The sequence below is a fragment of the Drosophila sechellia genome, chromosome 2L, assembly GCF_004382195.2.
Source record: "Drosophila sechellia strain sech25 chromosome 2L, ASM438219v1, whole genome shotgun sequence".
NCBI classification, from domain to species: domain Eukaryota; kingdom Metazoa; phylum Arthropoda; class Insecta; order Diptera; family Drosophilidae; genus Drosophila; species Drosophila sechellia.
This window is the reverse complement of record NC_045949.1, coordinates 18,693,938-18,717,061: the sequence shown is the minus strand read 5'-3', so window position 1 is coordinate 18,717,061 and position 23,124 is coordinate 18,693,938. Positions and strand designations below refer to the sequence as shown.

The 23,124-nt window shown below is 44.8% G+C and overlaps 6 protein-coding genes across 11 annotated transcripts in view; 5 read left to right on the top strand and 1 right to left on the bottom strand.

Moving 5' to 3' along the window:
* Positions 1 to 8,671, top strand: part of LOC6614646 (LIM/homeobox protein Lhx4) — a 28,582-nt gene extending 19,911 nt beyond the window's left edge. For 2 of the 5 annotated variants that reach the window (XM_032725194.1, XM_032725191.1), the window contains 6 exons: positions 5,932 to 6,106; positions 6,222 to 6,433; positions 6,498 to 6,690; positions 6,754 to 6,905; positions 7,143 to 7,337; positions 7,402 to 8,671. In XM_032725194.1, coding sequence (XP_032581085.1) covers positions 5,932 to 6,106; positions 6,222 to 6,433; positions 6,498 to 6,690; positions 6,754 to 6,905; positions 7,143 to 7,337; positions 7,402 to 7,691 — 1,217 coding nt within the window. In that variant the 3' untranslated portion in view covers positions 7,692 to 8,671. Of the gene's footprint in view, positions 1 to 4,485; positions 4,996 to 5,931; positions 6,107 to 6,221; positions 6,434 to 6,497; positions 6,691 to 6,753; positions 6,906 to 7,142; positions 7,338 to 7,401 lie in introns of those variants that run through there. The other 3 variants (XM_032725203.1, XM_032725210.1, XM_002039037.2) reach the window with 3 other exon arrangements.
* Positions 8,672 to 8,759: 88 nt separating this feature from the next.
* LOC6614645 (apoptosis-inducing factor 3) lies at positions 8,760 to 10,809 on the top strand. Its single transcript, XM_002039036.2, has one exon. The coding sequence runs from the start codon at positions 8,917 to 8,919 to the stop codon at positions 10,534 to 10,536; it is 1,620 nt and encodes a 539-aa protein (XP_002039072.1). The 5' UTR covers positions 8,760 to 8,916; the 3' UTR covers positions 10,537 to 10,809.
* A 1,713-nt stretch (positions 10,810 to 12,522) lies between these two features.
* Positions 12,523 to 13,105, top strand: LOC6614644. The gene is made up of 2 exons (XM_002039035.2): positions 12,523 to 12,562; positions 12,617 to 13,105. Exon 2 carries the CDS (start codon positions 12,656 to 12,658, stop codon positions 12,932 to 12,934), a length of 279 nt encoding a protein of 92 aa, XP_002039071.1. The 5' UTR covers positions 12,523 to 12,562; positions 12,617 to 12,655; the 3' UTR covers positions 12,935 to 13,105.
* Positions 13,106 to 13,851: 746 nt separating this feature from the next.
* LOC6614643 (chymotrypsin-like protease CTRL-1) lies at positions 13,852 to 16,814 on the top strand. The gene is made up of 6 exons (XM_002039034.2): positions 13,852 to 14,051; positions 14,287 to 14,661; positions 14,778 to 14,886; positions 14,977 to 15,161; positions 16,220 to 16,521; positions 16,639 to 16,814. Exons 1-6 carry the CDS (start codon positions 13,961 to 13,963, stop codon positions 16,750 to 16,752), a joined length of 1,176 nt encoding a protein of 391 aa, XP_002039070.2. The 5' UTR covers positions 13,852 to 13,960; the 3' UTR covers positions 16,753 to 16,814.
* Positions 16,815 to 18,244: 1,430 nt separating this feature from the next.
* Positions 18,245 to 23,005, bottom strand: LOC6614641. The gene is made up of 2 exons (XM_002039032.2): positions 22,588 to 23,005; positions 18,245 to 18,478 (listed from the first exon to the last, which is right to left on the bottom strand). The coding sequence occupies exon 1, from the start codon at positions 22,928 to 22,930 to the stop codon at positions 22,610 to 22,612; it is 321 nt and encodes a 106-aa protein (XP_002039068.2). The 5' UTR covers positions 22,931 to 23,005; the 3' UTR covers positions 18,245 to 18,478; positions 22,588 to 22,609.
* On the top strand, positions 18,539 to 22,586 carry LOC6614642 (insulin-like peptide receptor). Of its 2 annotated transcripts, XM_032719387.1 has the most exons (7): positions 18,539 to 19,164; positions 19,291 to 19,680; positions 19,843 to 20,084; positions 20,162 to 20,290; positions 20,345 to 20,698; positions 20,754 to 21,057; positions 21,119 to 22,586. In XM_032719387.1, exons 2-7 carry the CDS (start codon positions 19,306 to 19,308, stop codon positions 22,553 to 22,555), a joined length of 2,841 nt encoding a protein of 946 aa, XP_032575278.1. In that variant the 5' UTR covers positions 18,539 to 19,164; positions 19,291 to 19,305; the 3' UTR covers positions 22,556 to 22,586. The 2 variants fall into 2 exon arrangements, with proteins under 2 accessions (XP_032575278.1, XP_002039069.1); XM_002039033.2 differs by having other exon boundaries at positions 18,539 to 19,680.
* Positions 23,006 to 23,124: the final 119 nt, after the last annotated feature.

Sequence of the window (23,124 nt, the reverse complement as noted above, 5' to 3'; positions counted from 1 at the left end):
AGCCAAAACTAAACCCATCCCAGCAAAATAATTTAGTATTTGGAAAAAGTTGTGGATATACCCTTCAAGAAAAAGTACAGAAAATATATCTTTTTTTTTACACCGAAGCTTATATTTTGTTTAATGGATAGGTTAGAGTAGAATTTTAAGCAATATAAACGTATAGGTAATTATTTCTTTGTTTCAAAATCTCTAGACAGATACAATAGCTAAGTTCTTAATAACGTTTATGTTGTTGGAAACGCTTCCTTTAAATACTTTTCAAATTCAGTATGCTCCCTTAAAGCACGGATATTATAACCCACATGCAAATATGTAGTTTTTGGCCAAAACTATTCCGAATAGTTTTATTTAAATATTTCGGTAGAAAATACCCGGGCAAAGGGTATGTGCTTAAAATAAAAAAGGCAAGTCGACGAGGCCGTCGCATAAAAAGGACGACCAGGACGAGGACGACGCCACCGCGCACAATTTGAATCCTAATGGATGCGTGCGGCGCGGCAAACGAGTGGCACGCACGCGATGAAGGCACATCTGGCGGGGATTGCCGTGTCCTGGAGTGCTCGAGTCCTGTCTCCTTCTGGCCTTACTTTATTCCTGACCCGGACCACGGCGGAGGTGTAAAGTTCACGTGTGCCCACTTACCCAGCCCACGGAGCACGGATGCCGTTTTATTAATGCTTTTGGAGTGCTTTCAATATTTTATCGCGCATTTTGCCCTATGAGTTGGGTTGGTTCGCTGCCTTCTGGCAGCACGATATCAATCGTTTCTGGCCGTTCCCTCGCTCCCTCGTTTTCCCCATTTTTTTACCCCTTTCGAAGTGCATCGGTGTTGCGTAATAACTTTTAGTTGGTCACTTTGCTGTTGGTCTGCTGGGCAGGAGAAATGTTTCAGTGGGGGGGGGGCATACATATAAATAGTGGCCCACCGCCCTCTATTATGATTATGACTTTGACTCTTTATCTAAATGGGTCTTTTGTTTGTCCATGCGCGGACTCCGCTGGCGGCGGAGGTGGAGTCGAGCTGGCCATATGAGTCCGAGCTCCATACTCCTTACTCCATTCATGTTGATTACAATCATTTGCTGTTTGGAGTCGTCGAGCTGCAATTGGTGGGCACTCTTGGCGGCCATCGAGGTGGGGCAGATCAATTAAGTTGTCAATCTAATTACCTGGAAAGGATCTGAGCAGATGTCAGCGCTGGCCCAAAATAACATAATGTCGCGGAATCGATCAGAAGCGGGCTAGTTAAAAAATCGATTTCCCTTCCCTTGGAAAGACAAACTGTATTTGTTAGGGTTTATTCAATTTAAATGGTTTTATTTGACTGCAAGAACAGTGTCACATATTTTTGGGTTTGGCATTTTAGTCATGTTTATTTTTCGGCAACGTGGTGAGCTTCGAAAGACAGCTAAACCAGCTCAACCAGCTAAACCGAGTGGCAACAAAAAGTGTATATAAATTATAAACCGAACAATATGGAAGAGTAAGCTGCGAGGCATTAGTGCGGTGGTGGCAACGCTTTTAAGTCTTAACGTTGAGGCAACACGACAGGCTAAAGTCGCCAAGGGACTTTTGGGCCACGAGTTCCAGCGCAACTATGAAAGCCAGGAGGATATAGCCAGAGGTTACACTGCAAGAAATTTATCCTATTTGCTTCTAGTCTTGTGTCGATAGGAAAGGTTTGTGGGACTCTAAAGCCAGTTAGCTAAGTTGAGTGGCAATAGAAAATTGTAGATGATAGATACAGGAGTTGACCTATTTGTAGTACTGAAATACCTTTTATTATGAAAAATACTCATACTTTACAGGTTTTGAGCATATAAATAGTGGTGCGATACCATATTCCTGTTGATATAATACTCTGTATTTTATGTTGAGATATAGCCGAGTTTTTGTTTCATCTGCTATTTTGCTGTTTTGCTGCAGGCTGGCCATTTTACAGGGCGTGCCCGCAACCCCCAGTGCACCCTCATCGGGGAAGTGGTTGTAGTTGTTGCTTGTTGTGGGTGTATCACCCATTCCCACCACCACCACCCACCTAGCACCACCCACCGCCCACCTGGTTGATGAGCATTTGTCTTTCGCCCGTCGCGATTAAGCAACAAGCTCGGCCAAAAAGAAAAGGCGAGTCGCTGGAGATGCGTGTGTCCAGCTTGAGAAGTCGTGGACATGTGTTTTTTGGCTGTATGAATTTTTGAAAGCCCTGTCTCTGGCCGCTTAATACCATAATATCGGGGTGGAGCGATGTGCTTCCACGGAAACAGCTGCTTTTGGCTCCTGCGAGACGTAATCCCGGCTTTGGCTGCCTTGCCGGTTGTCAGCATAGTTGAGCTCCCCTCCGGGTCCAGGAACCCGGCTCCCTGCTGTCCAAAGTAATACTTAGCGACATGGATAAAACCATACATATATTGTATGTTGACTTATGTATATTCCTGTTTGCCTGGCTGCGTGCCGCTCAATTTGCCTTCGATTGCGAGGCCGCCATTTTGCCCAGGGCAGCCATTCAAATTCGCTTTTCTTTTTCGCTCTTTTTGTTGTGAGTCCTGTCCGCTGTCTGCCATGAATTTGTATCGGTTTTCTTTCATTCGGCGAACACAATTGTGTGCTTTCATTCTTGTGCCCATTTCAACGGGGCTTGCTAAATCCCCAAGAAGTAGACTACGAATTTAAAGTGCACATATCTGAAGGAAAAGTTAAACAAAGATGCTTCAAAACCAGACTGCTATCTGATTTCAAAAATATTTGAGATATATAAATTTAAATTTATCACAAATTTAACTTCATTTCATGTTATTCTCTTAAGAGAGACACCTGTAAAATAATATATATCCTGGTTACTATCCGAGGTCAAATGTTTTATTGTCATTTCTTGTATTTTAAAAAAAGCTGTTGTCGTTCAGTGTATAATGCCATTGTTAATAAAATCTGAGAAGCCTGGAAGAACTGCAGAAAGATACATATATTCCAACCAGACTGTCAAGTCAAATTACAAAGAAGAGCCTTTATAAACTCTCCAAAGTCCGAATGCCAAATGCGAGTGTGTGGGTTTCCTCGTTTGCATGCGTGTGTGTGTGTGGGTGCGAGTCCCGTTGGCTACGCACATTATTTTGGCCTTTGGAAAATGGCCGAAACCAAGAGGCCGAGAGCGCCGACCACTTGGCAGCTCATAGCCATAAGTCTCGTCTCGTCTCGCCTCACCAACCGACTGGCAAACTGACTGACGGGCGGTATAAGCGCTCGAGAGTGCTATAATGCACTGAGAAAAATATCGGACCGAACTTGCTGACACAACACGTTGTTGAGTTAGGCATCAACATTTTGCATTAAGATAATCCAAGGAAAATGAATTTAATAATTATTAAATATAATTTTGAATTTTGAATATACCTATAGCATGAGTTCATTGGAATTTAAGGTTTTGCGCTTCAAAATCAAAGTTCCCTCAGCATTACACTGAAAGAAAAGAATAATTATCGTTGGAATAGAACAAATTGTTATATTTCCAATATGGTCATTCGATACTCCTGTATACACTTCTCAAACAAATTATTTTGAATTGTAGAATAATAGAATTTTGAACATTAAGCATAAATCTGTAGCATTTTGATTGAAGTTTCTCGGTGTGGGTTTTTAGTTGCAAAGGGTTAGGGGTTAAGGGCTAAGGGGGTTCGTGGGGGCTAGGGGTCAGGGGTAGGGGTAGGGGTTCCTGGGTGGCAGGTGCGCAGACGTTGCTCTCGATCAGCCGGTCGGTCGGAGTCAGTCAGTCAGCTATTCAACGACTTTAAGGTCATTTTCACAGTTACGAAACAATGACACAACAATAAGCAATGGCAGCCAAGTGCGCACAAACACACACACACTCACAAAACACACACATACGAAAGTACGGGCAGGATATGACAGGGTAGAAGAAGAGTCGGCCGAACTGCAGTGCAGAACAATGCAAACATATTTATGTGTATTTTTAGTGCACACCAGTGTGTTTTCCAACCGAATTTGCCAACAATGCGAAAGCGAGAGAGAGACCTCGAAAGTGGAATAGAGGTGGGCCGAGTGCCAGAAAGAGAGCGCGCGTGCTGGCAAAAAAGCCGAGCTGAACAGAGCTTTTCAAGAGACCACTCCCCGAAAACTGCAGGCGACGTCGACGCACACAAAACAACCAATCCCAGGCACAAACACACAAAAAAGCCAAAAGAAAACCCCCTGTAACACACACACACACACATACGCACGCCACACGCACACGCATGTCAGTGGAAAATGGAATGGGGCAAAGTGTTACAATGCAATTTCCCCGCTTTTTGTTTTTGGCGACCAACCCAAACTCAATTGTTGAGGCCAAAGGGAAAAAGTACAAAAGAAAACAGCGAAAAAAGGCCAGTCTGGAAAACTGGCACAGCCAGAGCAGCAACAACAGCAGCACACATTTGGCACAGGGTGCAGCTGAATCGGCTTTCCAATTGGAAGCGCTAAGGGTTGGGTTTCCCATTCCAGCTGTGATTATGTCAGACCCTGTGTGTGTGTGTGTGCGTGGCTGCATTCCAGTCCACCCCCTTCTCCAATAAGCAACCGAATCGTGGGCCGTTAGTCGTCAGTTGCTTTCCAAGCCTCGAAGTTGCCGCTCGGTTTTTTTGCCCGGTCATTCGTGCAGCTAAAAGTTCTGTGATAACGGTAGACAACAAGCCAAGCCGAAAAATACAAATAAAAAGTAAACTAAATCCGAAATTCGTTAGCGAAAAAACAAAAGTTTGCGCAAAATCAAGCATAATGTGGATTGAGCCAAAGGAAACCACAATGTGAAACTGTGAAAGTGATGGTTGATTGCTCTGCATAGGGAAAGAATCCAATCAGAGTGCGTCGGGATTTCCACCGCCACCAACAGTATGGAACTTTTGAAGCTAATGATGTTCAAAAGTGACTTCCTGTCCAATGGCAAATGTGACGATCGCGTACCGCCGATTAACCTGAGTCAATTGCCAGAGTTTTTGCTATGTAAGTAGCAAAAAGGGTAACCACCTCGGTTTGATATACCTAGTGGGTCATAGGTCGTGTCAATCCTAAGACAAGTTGTGTGACTACGAAAAAAGAACGGTCAAGAATCTACATTTATATGGATCGAAAGTATAGTGTTGTTGTGGATAAAAACATATAAATTAGAAGAGTAAGGGGTGTGCTATGAAAAGCAGAATATTTGTAGTGATTTTGTGTTATTTTCTTTTTGCAAATGCGAAAAAGGACTTAGGGAAATCATCAAATTCGCGGTTTAAATATAATTTTTAATCGCAATACGAGCTATTTTCTAAATTTAAATAATTAAAGTTTAATAACAAATGCCATTTCAACAGCTTACTAATTGGTTTTTGATTAATTTTCCAAAGGTATAATATCAAAGCCGATGTTATTTACATCTAATTAATATGTTTCAGCACAGTTCCATTTTTCTTATAAAATTAAAATATTGCAATGAAAAACAATGTGTAATGCAGTTATAATCGGATAATCACTTTTATTTTCTATCAGAGAATATATATATATTTGTATATAACATTTTGATTTTTTAATTTAACTGTAATATGTGCACGGAAGTCTAATCTTCTTTAAAATCTCTTTGAAAATCTTTTTGGTAGAAACAATTCTCGTTTTTCAATACTTACGCTCTAATCGGAATCTTTTCTATATAGTGACTTTTTAAATAGACGACAAAATCAAATTCATTTTTGATTAAAATAACTCAATTAACAGTTGTCTTGACTCGGTTGTGTGCGTGCATAGGCATAAATATTTGACTGAAACGAAATCGAAAAAATAAAATTTTAAGAACAAAATGGGTAAAGAAAACGGAAAACTCTTAACGCCTGTGCAGGAATAGCCCATCCTACATCATAGCATTGATATCATTTAATTGGATATCCTTCCGTCTTCCCACAGCCACAATCCCGAAATGCGGTGGCTGCCACGAGCTGATCCTCGACCGCTTCATCCTCAAAGTGCTGGAGAGGACGTGGCACGCCAAGTGCCTGCAGTGCAGCGAGTGCCATGGCCAGTTGAACGACAAGTGCTTCGCGCGGAATGGCCAGCTCTTCTGCAAGGAGGACTTCTTCAAGTAAGTAAATTTCTCAAATGCCAAGGTCCTTGGCAGTGGGTGGACGTTGGACGTTTGGTAGGCCAAGTTGGTTTAATGAAAAATCTCCTTCCATGTCGCACTTGCCAATGTTCGGGTCGAACAGACGTTACGGTACAAAGTGTTCCGCTTGTGATATGGGCATTCCGCCCACGCAGGTGGTGCGTCGGGCGCAGGACAACGTCTACCATCTGCAGTGCTTCCTGTGCGCCATGTGCTCCCGCACCCTTAACACCGGCGACGAGTTCTACCTAATGGAGGATCGCAAGCTGATCTGCAAGCGGGATTACGAGGAGGCCAAGGCCAAGGGTGGGTCATCCTTTTACCATTCAACTAGTAGAACTCCTTCTAATCTGTAGACTCTGCCACTTAGGACTCTATCTGGATGGCTCCTTGGACGGCGATCAGCCGAATAAGCGACCGCGCACCACCATCACCGCCAAGCAGCTGGAGACCCTGAAAACGGCCTACAATAACAGCCCCAAACCCGCCCGCCATGTACGTGAGCAGCTTTCGCAGGACACGGGCCTGGACATGCGGGTGGTGCAGGTCTGGTTCCAGAACAGGTGCGTCCTACTGCGTTTGCCCCTACTTTCCCATGCTTTACCTATGCTCTTATCCATCGGCAGGCGGGCCAAGGAGAAGCGACTGAAAAAGGACGCGGGCCGCACGCGCTGGAGCCAGTACTTCCGCTCGATGAAGGGCAACTGCTCGCCGCGCACCGACAAATTCCTCGACAAGGATGAGCTGAAGGTTGACTACGACAGCTTCAGTCACCACGGTGAGTGCTTGAGCCTAGACTGGGTGTCTAGGTTGTATGTAAATTGTCAAGTAGACACTTGTCTGAAAGAATTTCAAAGTTCACTGCCATTATTTTTTGAACAAACTGAAGGTTTCCAGTATTAGATAGCTGAAATATTTCTAGATATGCCATTAAGTGATAGTGTAATTTGTCATATTTGTTGGATAGCATTTACTATGACCGCCCAGCTACAATCTCCACCTCCACTCCTTGCAGATCTGAGCAACGACAGCTATAGCACCGTCAATTTGGGCCTGGACGAGGGCGCCTCGCCGCACAGCATCCGCGGATCCTACATGCACGGCAGTTCGAGTCCGTCGCAGTATCCGCCGAGCAGTCGCTCGCCGCCGCCAGTTGGCCAGGGCCACACGTTCGGCTCCTATCCGGACAACATTGTCTACACCAACATAGGTGAGTGACTGCTGTCCTGGTGCTTCCAATTCCTCAGAACTCATGACCTTAGCCTCGCTTTCAGATCAAGCGGTTGGGTCTAGTTTGCATGCCAGCAAGGCGCACCACCGCCTCCACAGTAGCAACAACGTCTCCGATCTGAGCAACGATTCCAGTCCCGATCAGGGATACCCCGACTTTCCGCCCAGCCCCGACTCCTGGCTGGGCGATTCGGGCAGCACCAACACGACCAGCGCCAACAACAATGCGAACAACAACAGCAGCCACAACAACAACAACAGCAGTGGCGGCGGGAGCGGCGGGGTGAGCGTCAGTACCGCCCCCAATCCGTCGGCGCCCGGCGTACATTACTGATACTCGAATCTGCTCTTGCGCTACTTTGAGATGCAGTCGCGCAGTCTGCTGCTGGCCGCTGCCCAGCAGCTGCAGCAGCATCAGCCACATTCGTCGTAGCTATAGCAGCGGCATCACACAGAACGCTCGCAACAGCAGCAGCAGCAGCAGCAACAGAAACAGAAAAAACAACAGAAAAAGAAACAGAAAAAGAAACAGGAAAAGCAACAGCAACAACATTAGATGCAGCAACATGTGACTTGGCGTGCTGCAACATAGACTTCAGCAACATGAGCGGAAATGCTTGGCGCCTGAGAAAGGTGGCAACGCTTCGCGTGGCTTTACCACACACACACACACACCTCCTCACCACCACACATCCACACCCTATTGTTTATGCCCTAAGCCTTCTTAATTCTTGGGAAGCCTACACCGAAAACAAAAATCCAAAACACAATTTGCTCAAAATCCTTGATTTCACTTCGGTTTGCCAAAAGGTGGGCTTAGCTTGAAGATACACCTGACACGGCTTGAATGTTACTAGGCGTTATGATTATCTGTTTCGAACGATTACTTCGCTCTATCATTTAGATTCGTAGCCCTGATATTTTATTGTAAATATTGTATATTTGTGTATAGTGAATGGAAACTAAAACTGAATTTTAAATTAATTAAGTCTGTATAGCGTCAAACAAATGCGGGGCATGGCGAGCACAACATTGGTTAGGCCCTGCCCGGAAAACCAAAACCAACAAAAACATCAACAAGTTATTTATTGCTTTATATAGGAATACAAGAAAATTGCATAGGAGAAATATCAATTACGAAAACGTGATGTCGTATTTATATCTAACGAATAAAAGAATTACAAAAACCAAAAATATTTCAACCAAATAGAAATGTCAGTAAAAAAAAGCAGCAACTACGTAAATGATAAAACGAATGCGATGAAATAAATTACTATTTGACACATAAGAATAAAAGACAACAAAAATTGTTAACCAGAAAGGTGTATTAATTAATTTTAACGCTTTTAAGAACTCCTGACGAAGAAGCGTTTCCAAACTTATATAGATTTTCCATCAAGATGATTCGCCTTGGTGATGGGTATCAGCATTTCTGCTTGCATTTTCTTTACAATGATTAATAGATATCTGATAGTCCAGCTTTGGTTTTCTGTGCTTCACACTTTCCATTGTTATACTGTCACTTAATATGCCTCATTCAACTGAGTTCAACATTTCAAATGGAAGAAAATGAATATATCGATCCTGTTGTCGTGTGCCACAAGCTTGAAGTGCAAGAAAATGAGATGAGGCAAGTGGATGCACGTGGAATACCCAGCATCCTTCTGGTCAAGCAAAGTGGAATCCTGCGGGCGGTTGGTGCCATGTGTCCACATCGTGGAGCTCCCCTTGAGAAGGGCGTTCTGTCCAGGAATCGGGTGCGATGTCCTTGGCACGGAGCTTGTTTCAATCTGACTACTGGTGACATTGAGAACTTTCCAGGACTAGATTCGTTGCCCTGTCATCGAGTTAGTGTCGACTCCAGAGGCCAGGTGCTCGTCCAAGTGAAGCGATCTTATTTACTACGACACTCAAGAATAAAACCAATGGCAAGCCGTAACTGGCAGGACCAACGACACTTTGTGGTGGTGGGAGGTGGTCCTTCAGGTGCTGTCTGTGTGGAGACGCTGCGCCAGGAGGGATTCACTGGTCGCTTGACCCTCGTCTGCCGGGAAAAACATCTGCCCTATGATCGAACAGGGATCATGAACTTGTTGAACACTTATACCAAGAACTTGGCCCTTCGGGAAGAACAGTTCTACAAGGACTACGGCATAGAGATGCAGTTGGGAGTATCCGCTGAAAGGTTGAATACGAATTGCAACATCCTTCATTGCGCTAATGGCAAAAGGTTTCCGTATGACAAAATCTATATAGCAACAGGTTATTCCGCCGTCACACCAAACTTACCCGGAATGCACTTGAAAAATGTGAAAACCATTCGGGACGTTGGCGATGCCAGGAGCATATTCCAAATGGTGGACAAATCAACCAAAGTGGTGTGCCTGGGTTCCAGTTTCATGGCTGTGGAGGCTTCGGCCAATCTCGTTTCCAGAGCGGGCAGCGTTACCCTGGTAGCTCGACAAAATGTGCCTTTCAAAAGCACATTGGGTGAGTTGATAGGACAGCGGATACTGAAGCTCCTGGAGGAGAATAAGGTAGATTTGCGCATGAGCAGTGGAATCATCAGGATTTTGGGAAACAGCCGTTGTGAGGTGGCTGCAGTGGAGCTCCTGGATAAGTCGCGAATAGCCTGTAATCTGCTCATTCTCGGCACTGGTTGTCAGTGCAACACACAGTTTCTCCAGCGGAGTGGTATCAGCATCAATCCCGATGGCTCCGTGGATGTCAACGACTTTCTGCAGACTAGAGTACGCAATGTTTATGTGGGCGGGGATATAGCCCATGCATATATCTTGGGTGGGCTTCCAGATCGAGTAAATATAAGCCACTATGGATTGGCGCAATACCACGGACGCATTGCTGCACTGAATATGAGTGGCCACATTGCGAAACTGGAAGCCATTCCCTTTTTCTATACCGTGATCTTCGGCAGGGTCTTTCGCTCCGCAGGATATGGACTTTTCAGGGACGTTGTCATCGACGGAAGTCTCGAGGATCTGCAGTTCGTTGCCTACTTCTTGGATGACAACGACAAGGTGACTTCAGTGGCATCCTGCGGTCGGGATCCCATGGTTGCCCAGTTTGCTGAACTAGTGTCGCAGGGAAAAGAATTGTGTCGGTGTCAGATCGTCGATCCCAAGGGGCGAAATTACTGGTTGACGAAGTTAAAGCTTTAGAACTAGAAGTGCTAACACGCTTTTTCGGAGTAATTAGGTTATTTAAGGAATAAAGATATTTCTGTTTATTTTATTCCCCAAAAGGATGGCATTATATTATATGGATATTAATTATTTCAGTGCTCGTTAACGAATTCTGTTAATAAAAGCTTTGAATTAACATTCGAATTTCGAATGTCGAAAATTCAACTCAAAGCTTTCTGCTGCTATAAAAAGCTCATTTTCGTTTACAGATAAACATATATTGATCTGAAGCCATACATACTGCATATACATAGTAAAATGGTTTTTGTTTTGAGTCGAATAAATGATCCGTATTTGAACTAAGATCAACGCCGAAATAAATAAAAACTCAGAATGAATCCGCTTTGCGTTTTTATTGATTGAATATCAGCTTAAGACTGAAACAGTTGGTGTGAGAAAATCTTAGATGTACTGGGTTAGTGGGTTGCTTACTTGATCTGCGCGAGAGCGCTTCTTGCTTATGCTTATGTGCATACATATGAAAAAGAATTCTTATGTGCTACGTGGCTATGTGCCTGCCTAGTGGCTGGGTTCTGATTTCGGCTTAAGTGTTTGTCTATTTAACAAGGAATCGATGCGGCGGACCACCGCGGTCGGTCTTTTGTATAAGTGAATTATGAGGAAGGCATAATTACGTTACTACATATCTATCTAGCGATATAAGTTAACAAGACAGAATGCTATAGTCGGCTATCAGATACCCGTTACTCAGCTAGTATGAATGCGAACGCGAAATTTCATCCTATTTCTGGGATATCGATAGATATTGGGGAATAAAATGAAAAAAATTTAAAAATTGTTTCAAAGTGTGGGCGTGACCGGTTCGGCGGCTTATGAGCGTTAGAGTTGTAAATCGATAGAAATTTACAAGGCTAATAAAATTTTGAAAAAATTTCGAAAAATAGTTCAAAAGTATGGGCGTGGCAATTTTGTGCGGTTTGCGGGCGTTAGAGTTGACATGGCAACATGGGTCAACAAACTTGCGCTGCGCCCTTTTCTTAAGAATCTGTATGCTGAATCTCAACCTTCTAGCTTTTATAGCTCCTAAGATCTCGACGATCTTACGGACAGACGGACATGGCTAGATCGGCTCGGCTATTGATCCTGATCAAGAATATATGTATGTACATGTATATGTATATACTTCATATGGTCGGAAACATTCCTTCTGCTTGTTATATACTTTTCAACGAATCTAGTATACCCTTTTACTCTACGAGTAAGGGGTATAATTATAATTTAGGCAAGAATCATTTTCTGGACATTCAAAAGTGATTTCTCTGTTAAGATCGGGACATAGATCGGGACAGACAGCGGGTCAGAGATCCTAAGTAGAGTGTCTAAAAAAACCTGGGTGCTTAGACACCCAGTGTTTATCGGGTGCACTTTGAGTGCCAGTGGATTGCTGCAGTTCTCTGGTATGTACTCCTCCAGATACAGTTCTCAGTCCCTAATTAATAAAGATGGCTTAAAACCTAAAGGTTAACTTTAAATAAAAATTGTACATTATATCTAATGCAGTGTTTTTGCATCTCATATAACCCCAAACAATTAAATTTTGTGTTGATGTTTCATACAGAGCGGAGGGTAATTCCCTATGTGAGGTGGTCATTAATATTTCAGCAATTTACTGACAGCTTAAACACGTTAATGGGCACATCAAAGCGGTAATAAGAGCCACATAACGGTAACTCGGCTAGCAAAACTAACTTTTTTGCACACCCATATTCATATATGTACATATGTACATATCACACGTTTATATTTATGTGAATATGATTGCTTCCGTCCACATGGAAAAGCATTCTTTTGTTGGCCATTTAATGGGTTAACAGTTTAGCAGGTAAATTATGCAATATGCAATGTAAAACGTCCACAATAAGCATTGCAATTAATTAGTTACTTTTGTACCTTCTAAAACAAGTGATAAATAAAAAAAATATAACTATGCATTGCATTTACCTTCAAAATAAAGAGCTCACTTTCGTAATTTTCCGAATTGGTTGGTACAGCTGCTTACAAATTTAAAGATTATTTAAAGATTTTAAAACCGCAGAGTTATCGACTTTGGAGAAGGACTGACACCTTGAGCACCATGTGTTTCAATGTACTGGGCGTGAGCAATCTTCTACCCGATTGCAGCATTGCAAACCAGGTCCATCTGTACTCTTTGCTGCAGCAACTCCAGAACCAGGATCGTCGTCCGGAGGAAGTGAGTGACGAGTTGCGGGATCGCTACAACGTATTCCGCCAGGTTTTGCCCAACTACCCGGCACCGGAACAGCCAGACGACGATCTGCTAATATTCGTTGATGAGTTGTTTCAGGAGCAGCCAGCAATATGGACCTTCACAGACACAATCCTGTCTGAATAGTGATTCCGAGCAGATGGGCATCGGCATGGACCGCCATCATTACACCACCACATTCATTTAAAAAGTGAAATTATGTCTTTGGTTAAGTGTCTGCCAAGTGGTCGGAGTGGCGTTAAATGTAATGAAAGTAAAACGTGGCCATTAAATGTTCACGACAATAAAAAAGGAAAATTCGGCATAAAATTACAAAACAATTTGGTGGTCAGTGGTACTGGCAAACACATACGTATATTAAGCAATTTAATGTGCGTTTGTCGCGCTTGTTTTCCTGCCTAAAAAACTGGAACCGGCTGGCCGTTTGTCCAGTGAAATGCGCCAGCTTATCAAATCTAAATGATCTCATTTAACATATTTTATTATTACCCAAAACAAAATAAAATGCGAGAAACGTAACAGAGAAAAAAAAACAGAGGAAAGTGTAGGCCAAGTGGAGCTTGGAGTGCCCTACCAAAAGGGGGATACTTTAAAGAAGTGATATAAGCTATTAGGTAATAAGCTATAATACTCTGAAGTTACTGATACAGATCAACGTTATATCTACTTTGTTTTGTATATCATACCTTGTCTATGTTGTAGGGCATTCAATGGTTGCTTAGGCCTAACCCACCGACCCTAAACTCACTTTTACCAAAACGACCACTAATGGCCAAAACGAGAAAAAAGCACACAGTGCACTGCGTACGGATTCACGAGACGGATTCGCAGTTCTGCCATAGAAATATGTATCTATCTGAACGGCTGGAGGGTGAATTACAACCTGGAAATGGTCGCGAATCGAGACCAAACTGTCATAAAAATCAGTTAATAACCGCAGACCAGTATATAGAAGTTAATATGTGTGCGATACACTTATCTGGTTGTGTGAATACGTAGATTTTCATTTTCATTTGGCCAGATCGGCCAGTTGGGGCATCGCCTCGTTTAGTTGACTGAGTTTTGTTCACCTGCACGGTTCGAATTACCGGAAACCGAAGTTCTGAGCCTTTACCTGCAAATAGTATTACTACTTAAAGGTGTAAAGCATATATGCAAAAGTTTAAGAAAATGCACGCGTTAAGAGTACTTTTACCAGTTTTGCAACTATTGGCAAGCGTTCGAGCGGAATCGGGAGAATTCGGTAGGATATAGTCTAAAAAGGATAATAGTGCTACTAAAAGTGATAAATATTCAAAATAAAAATATAACATCATCAAAGTTAGAGAATGAATATTACTAAGTATTTTATTGAATCTGGAAATTACTCCTGTGATGGTACTATCTTGAAATACAAATTAAATGTGAACGGTGTATGAAACATGCCAATATTTAGTGCCAAAAAAACCAAGATCCAGCCTAACCTAAGCATCTTGCAGAGAAATTTCTGGTGCCCGTGAGCCACGGAAACGCAGAGCAAAGGAGCGGAGCACGGAGCAACGAGACTACTGGACACTCGGTGTCCGCCCGCTCCTACTACGACGTGGTGCAAAACGCCGGACAGACGGGCTGCTCCGTGGGCACCGAGTGCACCCCGCTCCACGACTGCACCGCTCTGATCTACGAGGTGGCCCGGAGCTGCTACTACGGCGACAAGTCGCTCTACTGCGGCGGAGCCAGCGAGGAGCTGCCCTACGTCTGCTGCCCCAGCAGTCCGCTGGAAAAGAACCAGGTGTGCGGCAAGTCCCTGGTCCAAGGGCACTTCTACAAGGGACTGGGCTCCTATCCCTTCGTCGCGCGCATCGGCTTCAAACGTAAGGGTTATATTTAGTAGATAAATGCAGGATTTCCCCAGTTGAATACATATTTTTTGTGTCAATAATAGATTATTTCTAGATGTTTCTAAAGTAATTGTTAAATTAATATTTAGATGTCAACACTGGAGCCTTTGCTTATCCGTGTGCCGGAGCCGTAATTGCCCGCCGGGTCATCCTCACGGCCGCCCATTGCGCTCTGGCCAAGGCCGATGGACACCGACTGTAAGTTGGCCACTGGGTGCAGTGCATCACGATGCATATGGGTTGGCGAGGCATCTGATCGACTTTCTCCCACACTCCGCACTTTTGCAGGTCATCGGTGCGCGTGGGCGAGTACGATACGAGTAGCGATCCGGACTGCGCCAACACCGGATTCTGTGCACCACGGTCGGTCAACCACGCCATCAGCCATGTGATCGTGCATCCCGACTACAAGCAGGGCCAGTATCACCATGACATTGCTCTGCTGGTGCTCAAAACGCCGCTAAACTATTCGGGTGAGTTCTGGGCGGGATGGGGAGGAGGCACCCCTATATATGTATATCTATATTCATACATATATATCGAAGTCCAATGGGTGGTTACGCTTGGCAGTGTCGGCGTTAATTAAAAATCGTTTTGTTCTGTCATCTTTCCGACCGCTCCACTCCAAGCTCACATGTCATGTAGCTGATGCGATGAGGTTGGGGCTTGCGATCCCCACATGTCACTTAATTGGGCGGCGTCGGCCTTTGCTGCGTGTTTGCTGTACCAACTAATAGGTTGATCGCGACCTGGTCACTGGATCCACTTTGATTTGTGGCTTTTGGACTCGGTTCAATGGCTTCGGTAATGGTATACCCGAGCTCGAAAGTAACTCCTCTCACACGCAACCAGGAATCCTGGTCCATTCAGCACTTCACCTCATTGAGAACTTGGCTTGTGGTTCCCGCTGCCGCGGACTCGAATCGCATCGAACGTGATGCTGATGGTCTGAAATTGAATTCGGAGGCGTAAAACCATATTGCACATAGCATATCGAATAGGGGTCATTAGGGAGCAGCGGACGGCCGATCGGTGAGGCAATCGATTGGCTAATTGCAATTTGGCCAGTTCGTAAACAGATCATTACCGGCGACCCAAAAGGGGCGTCGCCCAGTTGGCTGGCCAACTTGTTTGCGTTCATCCTTATTGCTTTATAATGCCCAATAAAATACAGCGGTCCGAGATAAATCAATGGGCCCAGAGCAAGGGCGTCTTCCAATGGGGAGCTCCTTTTTTCGGCACAAACAAAATTATTACTTGGAACGCTAAAAGAGCTGCTGCCAAATATCAAAGAAATCAAGTTGCACTTTTGTGCGATAAGGCGAATGCTATGTTGATCAATCTGATAGCATCTAATAGATACATTTGTATATCAAACTAAGTAGTTCTGTTTCGCGAGGCCCCCCCTTCGAAAAAGTATACGCAAGCCCCTTTGGCCGAGGCAACAATGTTGCAGATTTGGGCAGGTAGCGATCAGAAGTCGAACGTAAGATTAATGGCGGCCAACCCATTTCCCATCTCGCACCGCCAGTGGCTACACAGCCCATCTGCCTGCAGAAGACACGCGCCAACCTGGTGGTGGGCAAACGGGCTACCATCGCCGGTTGGGGCAAGATGTCCACGTCGAGTGTCCGCCAGCCGGAGATGTCGCATCTGGACGTGCCGCTGACCAGCTGGGACCTGTGCCTGCGCAACTACGGCTCCACGGGTGCCCTGGAATCGCCCAACTCCATCGAGGGTCAATGGATGTGCGCAGGCGGTGAGGGCAAGGACGTCTGCCAAGGATTCGGCGGAGCACCGCTTTTCATACAAGAGAACGGCATCTTTTCACAGGTAATGAAATGCATTCGATCTACAATCCGTTCAATAAATCATAATTTACTGCTATCTAGTGGCGGAAAACCGTATGTCTTTATGTTTAACTAAAACTTTAAGTAACTTATCCCACAGATCGGCATCATGTCCTTTGGATCTGATAACTGCGGCGGTCTGCGCATCCCGAGTGTCTACACATCCGTGGCCCACTTTTCCGAGTGGATTCACGACAACACACCGCCGGAGTAGACTCAACTTAAGTAGGACCTAAAATTGCATTACTTAAATAAAGATATGAATAAATACCAACATCGGACTATATTTGTTATTCAAAGTCATCGTAGAAAGCTACTGCGTTCTGTAGCGCTTCCCATTGATCTGATATGTTGATCTGAGTTTACACGCACCCAATCACTTAATTAAATTAATTGAACTCTGACACGAACCACTCGACGAGGCTGAAAAATAAGAAAATCATCTTTTATACAAATAAGATGACGGTAGGGAAGTAAAACTTGGGGACTATTGGAAACCTTCTCTTCAAGCAATCGTATCTCATATTGTAGCTCCAATGATTATTCTTTTCTTTATTACAAATAATATATTTATTTGAAATTGTGTGAGACAGAACTAAAACAGATTGTGATTATAGCATTGATTATTTTAATAATGAATGAATAAAACTTCATATAAACTCAGCTCTATTAGGAAAATCGCAAGATGACTTTTAAAAAACAACAGCAATTTTTATTCCTTTTATTAGAGTACATTAAAAGGGAATACGTGTTCCATCAAATAAGTTAATCAATGTGAACCACTGATTTCACAGCACAGTACACAGAGAGCAAAATGCATATGCAGAAATGTTGCATAACAATATTTTCGAGCATATACTTCAGAATCGAAATTCACATTTCTTAGCCACTTCTGCAGTAACTTTTGTTTAGAATTCACTTTAGCCACATTACCCTGTTTTGTTACAGAGCTCCACCTTCATTTCTTTATGCACATTCTATGCTCTCCACAAACGAAAACTCCTCATTGCCGGCTCGTTAAACTTAATCGCTCCAGAGTCTGCATGGGAATTCTCCTGCCTGGACTTCGAGTTGACCATGTGCGTGCGGAGAGAAGAGTCCAGTCCGAGATGCCGATGAGGATGCCGATACCGGTGCCATGTGGCTAATTGGAGTCAGCTGTTTTTATGAGCCACTGTGATCAGCTGGTGGTTTGGCAGGAGCTGGAGTTGGAGTTGGTGCTGTTGCTGGAGCCCATAAGTGGGGCCATAAAAATCGAAATGGCTGCACTGCGCCAAAGAGCGCATAGAATCGGAATAGAATGGAATTCCTCGGATTCCTCGATTGCTAACCATTGCATAAGCTGCGTACAAATTAACTGTCTCACATTCCCGCAGAAATCAAACGACGGCCTAATCAATTCACGAGAACACTTTGCCCCGCCGAAGGCAGAGTATCTGGCCATCGGCGAGTCCCGGGGATGGCGGCGATGCTGGGGCAGAAGCCACTAAATGGAAAATCAATTTGTTTGCTCTCCACGACGGACGAGCTTCCCAGACGGTCAGTCGGCAGTCGATCGTCGCGAGGTGAGCACCGCGTCGCGCTCTCGCATCTCCCATTTTGCACTGGGCGAAAAGATCCTTTCAAAAGCGTCGAAAATAGTTTAATTGCCCTGTGTGTGTGTGTGGTTAGCTAAAGTTGCCCAAGAATGAAAAGCTGAATTTGTATTTTTTTTTTTTTTTTTAATTCTTATATTTAACAGTCTGGCTGTTTGGCACCAACTAATTGAGGTGCCTTACTATATAGCTAAATATATTAGTGAACTACCACGATAAATTCTAATTTCGCTTGCAGTGCGCGAAACGCTCAAGTTATTTTAACGGTGTAAATTACAAAATATGAATTCTTAAAAACTATGTGCTTCATCCATTGAGGTAGTGACGATCAAAGTGTTCAAATCCCTGGAAGTATAAAATATATATAAAATATAAATATATACATTTAAAAAGAATATGTATTTAAACTATTAAACAAATAGAATTATAAAGAGTTAATTTATGCACATGTGAATAAAAAGTGAATAAAAAAATACTATCCAAAATTATCAGTGATTTTACAAATTTATATTTCAACAATGTTTATAACTCCCTTGTTTTTCAAGCTCAAGATCTTCATGCCGAGCTACTAAAGCATATTCGAAAATTTCAGACATGCAGACCTGTTTTTTTGAAATGAGTTGTTCTGCCCAAATACCATGTAGTGAATTTTTATAGTTCTCAATTAGGAAAAGATGATTTGAGTGTATGGCAACCCCCGCGAGTGAATATAAGAGCCGAAGATCGCTCTGCACGAGCCCAAACTAATCCAATTAAAAAACAAACAATAAACAAATACGATCGAAGGAATTGTTTTTGACGTGCGTAATGCGCCTGTGTGGTAACGTGTTTGTTTACGCTTCCGATCTAGACAGTAAACCAAAACAATTAGCGTAGATTTAACAAAAACAAGCGAGCCCTCCGTGCGCGATATTTCGCCAGCGATAGCGAGAGCTCAAAAAAAGCGCCCAAGTCATAAATATCGGGCCTAATCAGATGGACGCTGGAGAGTAAGGGCGCTAATTGGGCATGCTACATATGCACAACTAACTGTAAGCTGATCGGATCGAAAAAACATAGGTTCGGTAGAAACGGCGCAATATGTGGGGGCGACAGCGCTGCCGGCAGAAGAAGCTAAAGAGGATAAGCGAAAAATAAAGTTCAAAACTCTTTTCAAGTCCCAGCTTGGCAACATGCACTGCGGCAACATGCTGCTGGCCGTCGGCCTCATGTTGCTGGCGCTATATGGCCCCTGCGCCGAATCCAAAACGGAGCACGAGTGCACCAGCATCGACATCCGAAACGAGTGCAAGAACATGCATCTGCTGGACAACTGCACCGTGGTCACCGGATACGTGATGATCACGCTGATCACCATCGAACAGCGCTGTAACTTCTCGGAGTACTCATACCCGCTGCTCACCGAGATCACAGAGTTCATGATCTTCACCGACGTGCGCGGCCTGGTCAACATCACCGAGATGTTCCCGCACCTGACCGTCATTCGAGGTCGTCGGCTGTTCCTCAACTACGCGCTCGGCGTGACCAACATGCACGAGCTGGAACAGGTGAGAGATCCTAAGCACATTCCATTGATAATGGAAAAGATTGATCCCTAAAGTGCTTGTGTTATAAGAAGAAATACCTAATTTCTTAGATTTTTGAACCATTTGCATGTTTTTTTTTTTTTTGTAAAATAATCTCCATTTTGATAACTCCTGAACTCCCAGCTGGCCTTTCCCAAATTGGTGGCCATTCAACGAGGACAAGTCTACATCGGCAGCTGCCCCAAGCTCTGCAGCATCGCCCGGGTTAATTGGGATCTGCTGACGCTCACTAGAGGCGAGAACAACATCATAATGGTCAATAAAAACTGCAGCACACCGGCTTGCTCTGGATGCAGTTCCTCGCACTGCTGGTCGAATCACTACTGCCAACGATCCGTCAACGAAAATGTCGCCAATCCGAAGGGGTAAGTATTACTTGAAATTAATCTAGACTAACTTTTTTTACTCTCCTCGAATGATAAATGCTAATCCCTAATTGCAGCAACATAAACGCATGCCACGAGGAGTGCTTGGGTGGCTGCAAGAACAACTCATCATCCCCAGCTGACTGCAGCGTCTGCCGCGGACTCAGTGATGATGGTGTCTGCGTGAAGAGCTGTCCTAAGGACAAGTGAGTGGGCACTTTCTGCCGCATCCGGCTCTATATAAACATACTGTCTTACAGGTACGTCATGGAGAACTATCAGCGCTGCTATACGAAGGCCGAGTGTGTGCTAAAGCACGGCTATGTTATTTCCGGAACACAGTGCGTGGCTTTCTGTCCCAGCGGCTACAAGACGAACAACCGTTCGGAGTGCGTGCTCTGTAGCCCCGATGAGGCTTGTATCAGCTTCTGCACGCCGGAGTGGCCAGGAAAAGCGTTTACCGTATACAATCTGGCTGATGCCGAGAATTTGCGTGGCTGTCAGATCTTCAATGGCAGCCTGGTCATCACAATCCGCAACAAGGTGAACGAGACGCAGTTGTACCAGAGCTTCACTAGTATGCGCGAGGTTCGGGGGCATGTAAAAGTCTATCGGTGGGTTTTAATATTTTAGGTGAAACCATTTAAACATATTTATTTATTGCCGCAGTTCCTTCCACCTAAGAAGCTTGCAATTCTTGAGAAATTTGGAGCGCGTTCACGGTGATCCCCTAGAGAATCGCCACTACTCCTTCATACTTTATGACAACAAGGAGCTGTCCGAGTTGTGGACACCCTCGCGGCAACTGGAGTTCATGGAGGGCGGCATATTCATGCATCGCAACAACAAACTGTGCAACCGGAGGATGCGAGAGTTCCAAAACGCTGTGACCCATGATAGAGCCCTGGACTCCCTGCAGACCAACGACCAGGAGGTGCAGTGCAGCCCCTCGAAATTGCAGCTAAATGTGCAGGTAAATAGCCCTAGCTTTTCTTAAGAAATATACTGACGATCTCTGTTTTAATTATATTTAGAAACGAACCCATCGGTCTGTGAAGCTAAGCTGGCTCAAGTCACAAACAAGCCAGAAGATTGAGGTGATCCACCGACCTTTATTGCCGGGGAAACTATACCACGAAGAAAGTGAACTGGAAGCGCCCATATGTACACGAATCAACTGGAAACGGCGCCTCCTCTTCCCTGACGATCTGATCGAAAATGGCACACACTATCTTTTCGACTTGGATAATCTTCAACCGGACACACGGTATGCCGTCCTGCTGCGTACTTTCGGTAATGATGAGGCGCATGAGGCGTATGAGGCACGCAGCGAATTGACCTACGTGCAGACGGAGCTGGACATTCCGAAGCCTCCGTTGCTGGAGCTGGTCAAGAAGACGGATAGCTCGCTGACGGTTCGAATGGCCAGTCACGACCATGTTAGCTTTCTTCTTACGGTCTTCGAATTGAGCGATGATCAGGCGTATATAGAGCAGAGGAACTACTGCCACCAGCCGTCGTACGTGTGGCAGGACATGGACGGCCCCAGGTGGATGGCGTACGAGGACTACGACGACTGCTGTGCCCAGAAGGCCGAGCAGTTGGAGGACTCTCGATTCATTGCGGACATGAGGGAGCAATATCGCTGCACCCTTGATGATCGCAAGCAGTGCCGACGACAGGCACATACAGAGGTCTCGCTTCCACAGCTTCGGCTGCCGGGAAACACCACGGAGTACGAGCTTAAGGCGCTGCATCGCTATCGCCTGTATGCGCTTCAGCTGCAAGCCTGCAATCAACTGGGATGCAGCAGCCACACAACGCTCTACGGACGAACGAACTATACAATAAGTGCCGATCTTCTCACCCAACAGTATGCCTGCCATATTCCGGAAATGGACAAGTACATTATGCGCTTCGACGAGCCTAAGAAGCCCAATGGCCTGGTGACCAACTACGTAATTCACTTTCGCAACAACTTCTCGCAGACACACGTCGGGTGTGTAACGCGAATGGATCACCAGAGTGCCGGCTACATGTACGTGAAGCAGATAAACATCACTTTCACCGAGTGCGCTGTGCGGGTTCATTCCCTGGCCGGGGATGTGATGACGCCCTACATGCCAATCAGCCTGTGCAGCGACGAGGACCGTCTACAGGCGTTTCACAGCAGGGAGGCCAAGGAACTTTCGCCAGAAATCACAGACATGCCAGCAACAGCGTCACATGGCCGTGGCATTAGCATATTCCTGATCTGCTTCCTGTTTGGGTGCAGTGTATCGCTGGTTTGGGTTCTTTACAAGCGGCGATGTTGGAGGAAGTTGCCGGAACTCCGGCGATATGTGCCCGTGCGGGAGCAGTGGCTGCGGGACCGACAACAAACTGAGGATCGCGAAATCCTGGTCGACGGTTTTGAGACAGTTCGTTTTCAGAACAACAACAACAGCCAGGCGGACGATTATCCCATGTAAACGATAATATACATTTGTATGTGAAAACTTACCTTGCTTGCTCAAGGATAGACCCTAGGTGGAGGATGTGCTGGGCTTGGTTGTGGGCTCCGACTTGTCTGCGTCATTGTCCAGGTTCTTGCCGCTGGCCAGGAGAACAGCTGGAACGCTGCTTGAGGTAGCCGGGAGGACCTCGCTGTCGGAAGGGGGTGTGGGCGTCCGGGGAGTTAGCAATTGTTGGCGGCTCCTCAGGCGCTCCATCTTAGCCTGCTCGTACTCCTTGAGATCGGACAGCTTCAGCTGGATGGTCTGCAGTTCGCGGCGTCGCATTTTTCCGGGATGTTTTCTTTTGGGGAGGAAGTATACAATCTGTATATCTTTATATCGATAAAGCATAGAAGTTATCGGATGCACTAGCTCGCCAGGGGTGACATAGGTTAGTCAACATATCGATAACATTTGTACCATTTTCCCATTATTAACATGAAGGGGTTTTTTTTAAATGAAAATAATTTTATCTTTGAAATAATTGATGTACCTAAGTATTGGCTTATATTTTGTGGGAAATAAAATATACAAGAACTTGGCCG

Coding starts and splice junctions, on each gene's coding strand:
- LOC6614645 (XM_002039036.2), top strand. CDS start 8,917: ATGGAAGAAAATGAATATATCGATCCTGTTGTCGTGTGCCACAAGCTT.
- LOC6614644 (XM_002039035.2), top strand. CDS start 12,656: ATGTGTTTCAATGTACTGGGCGTGAGCAATCTTCTACCCGATTGCAGC.
- LOC6614643 (XM_002039034.2), top strand. CDS start 13,961: ATGCAAAAGTTTAAGAAAATGCACGCGTTAAGAGTACTTTTACCAGTT. Junction 14,662..14,777: donor CGCGCGCATCGGCTTCAAAC/GTAAGGGTTATA, acceptor ATTAATATTTAG/ATGTCAACACTGGAGCCTTT. Junction 14,887..14,976: donor AAGGCCGATGGACACCGACT/GTAAGTTGGCCA, acceptor GCACTTTTGCAG/GTCATCGGTGCGCGTGGGCG.
- LOC6614642 (XM_032719387.1), top strand. CDS start 19,306: ATGCACTGCGGCAACATGCTGCTGGCCGTCGGCCTCATGTTGCTGGCG. Junction 19,681..19,842: donor ACATGCACGAGCTGGAACAG/GTGAGAGATCCT, acceptor CTGAACTCCCAG/CTGGCCTTTCCCAAATTGGT. Junction 20,699..20,753: donor GGGCATGTAAAAGTCTATCG/GTGGGTTTTAAT, acceptor TTATTGCCGCAG/TTCCTTCCACCTAAGAAGCT.
- LOC6614641 (XM_002039032.2), bottom strand. CDS start 22,930: ATGCTTTATCGATATAAAGATATACAGATTGTATACTTCCTCCCCAAA.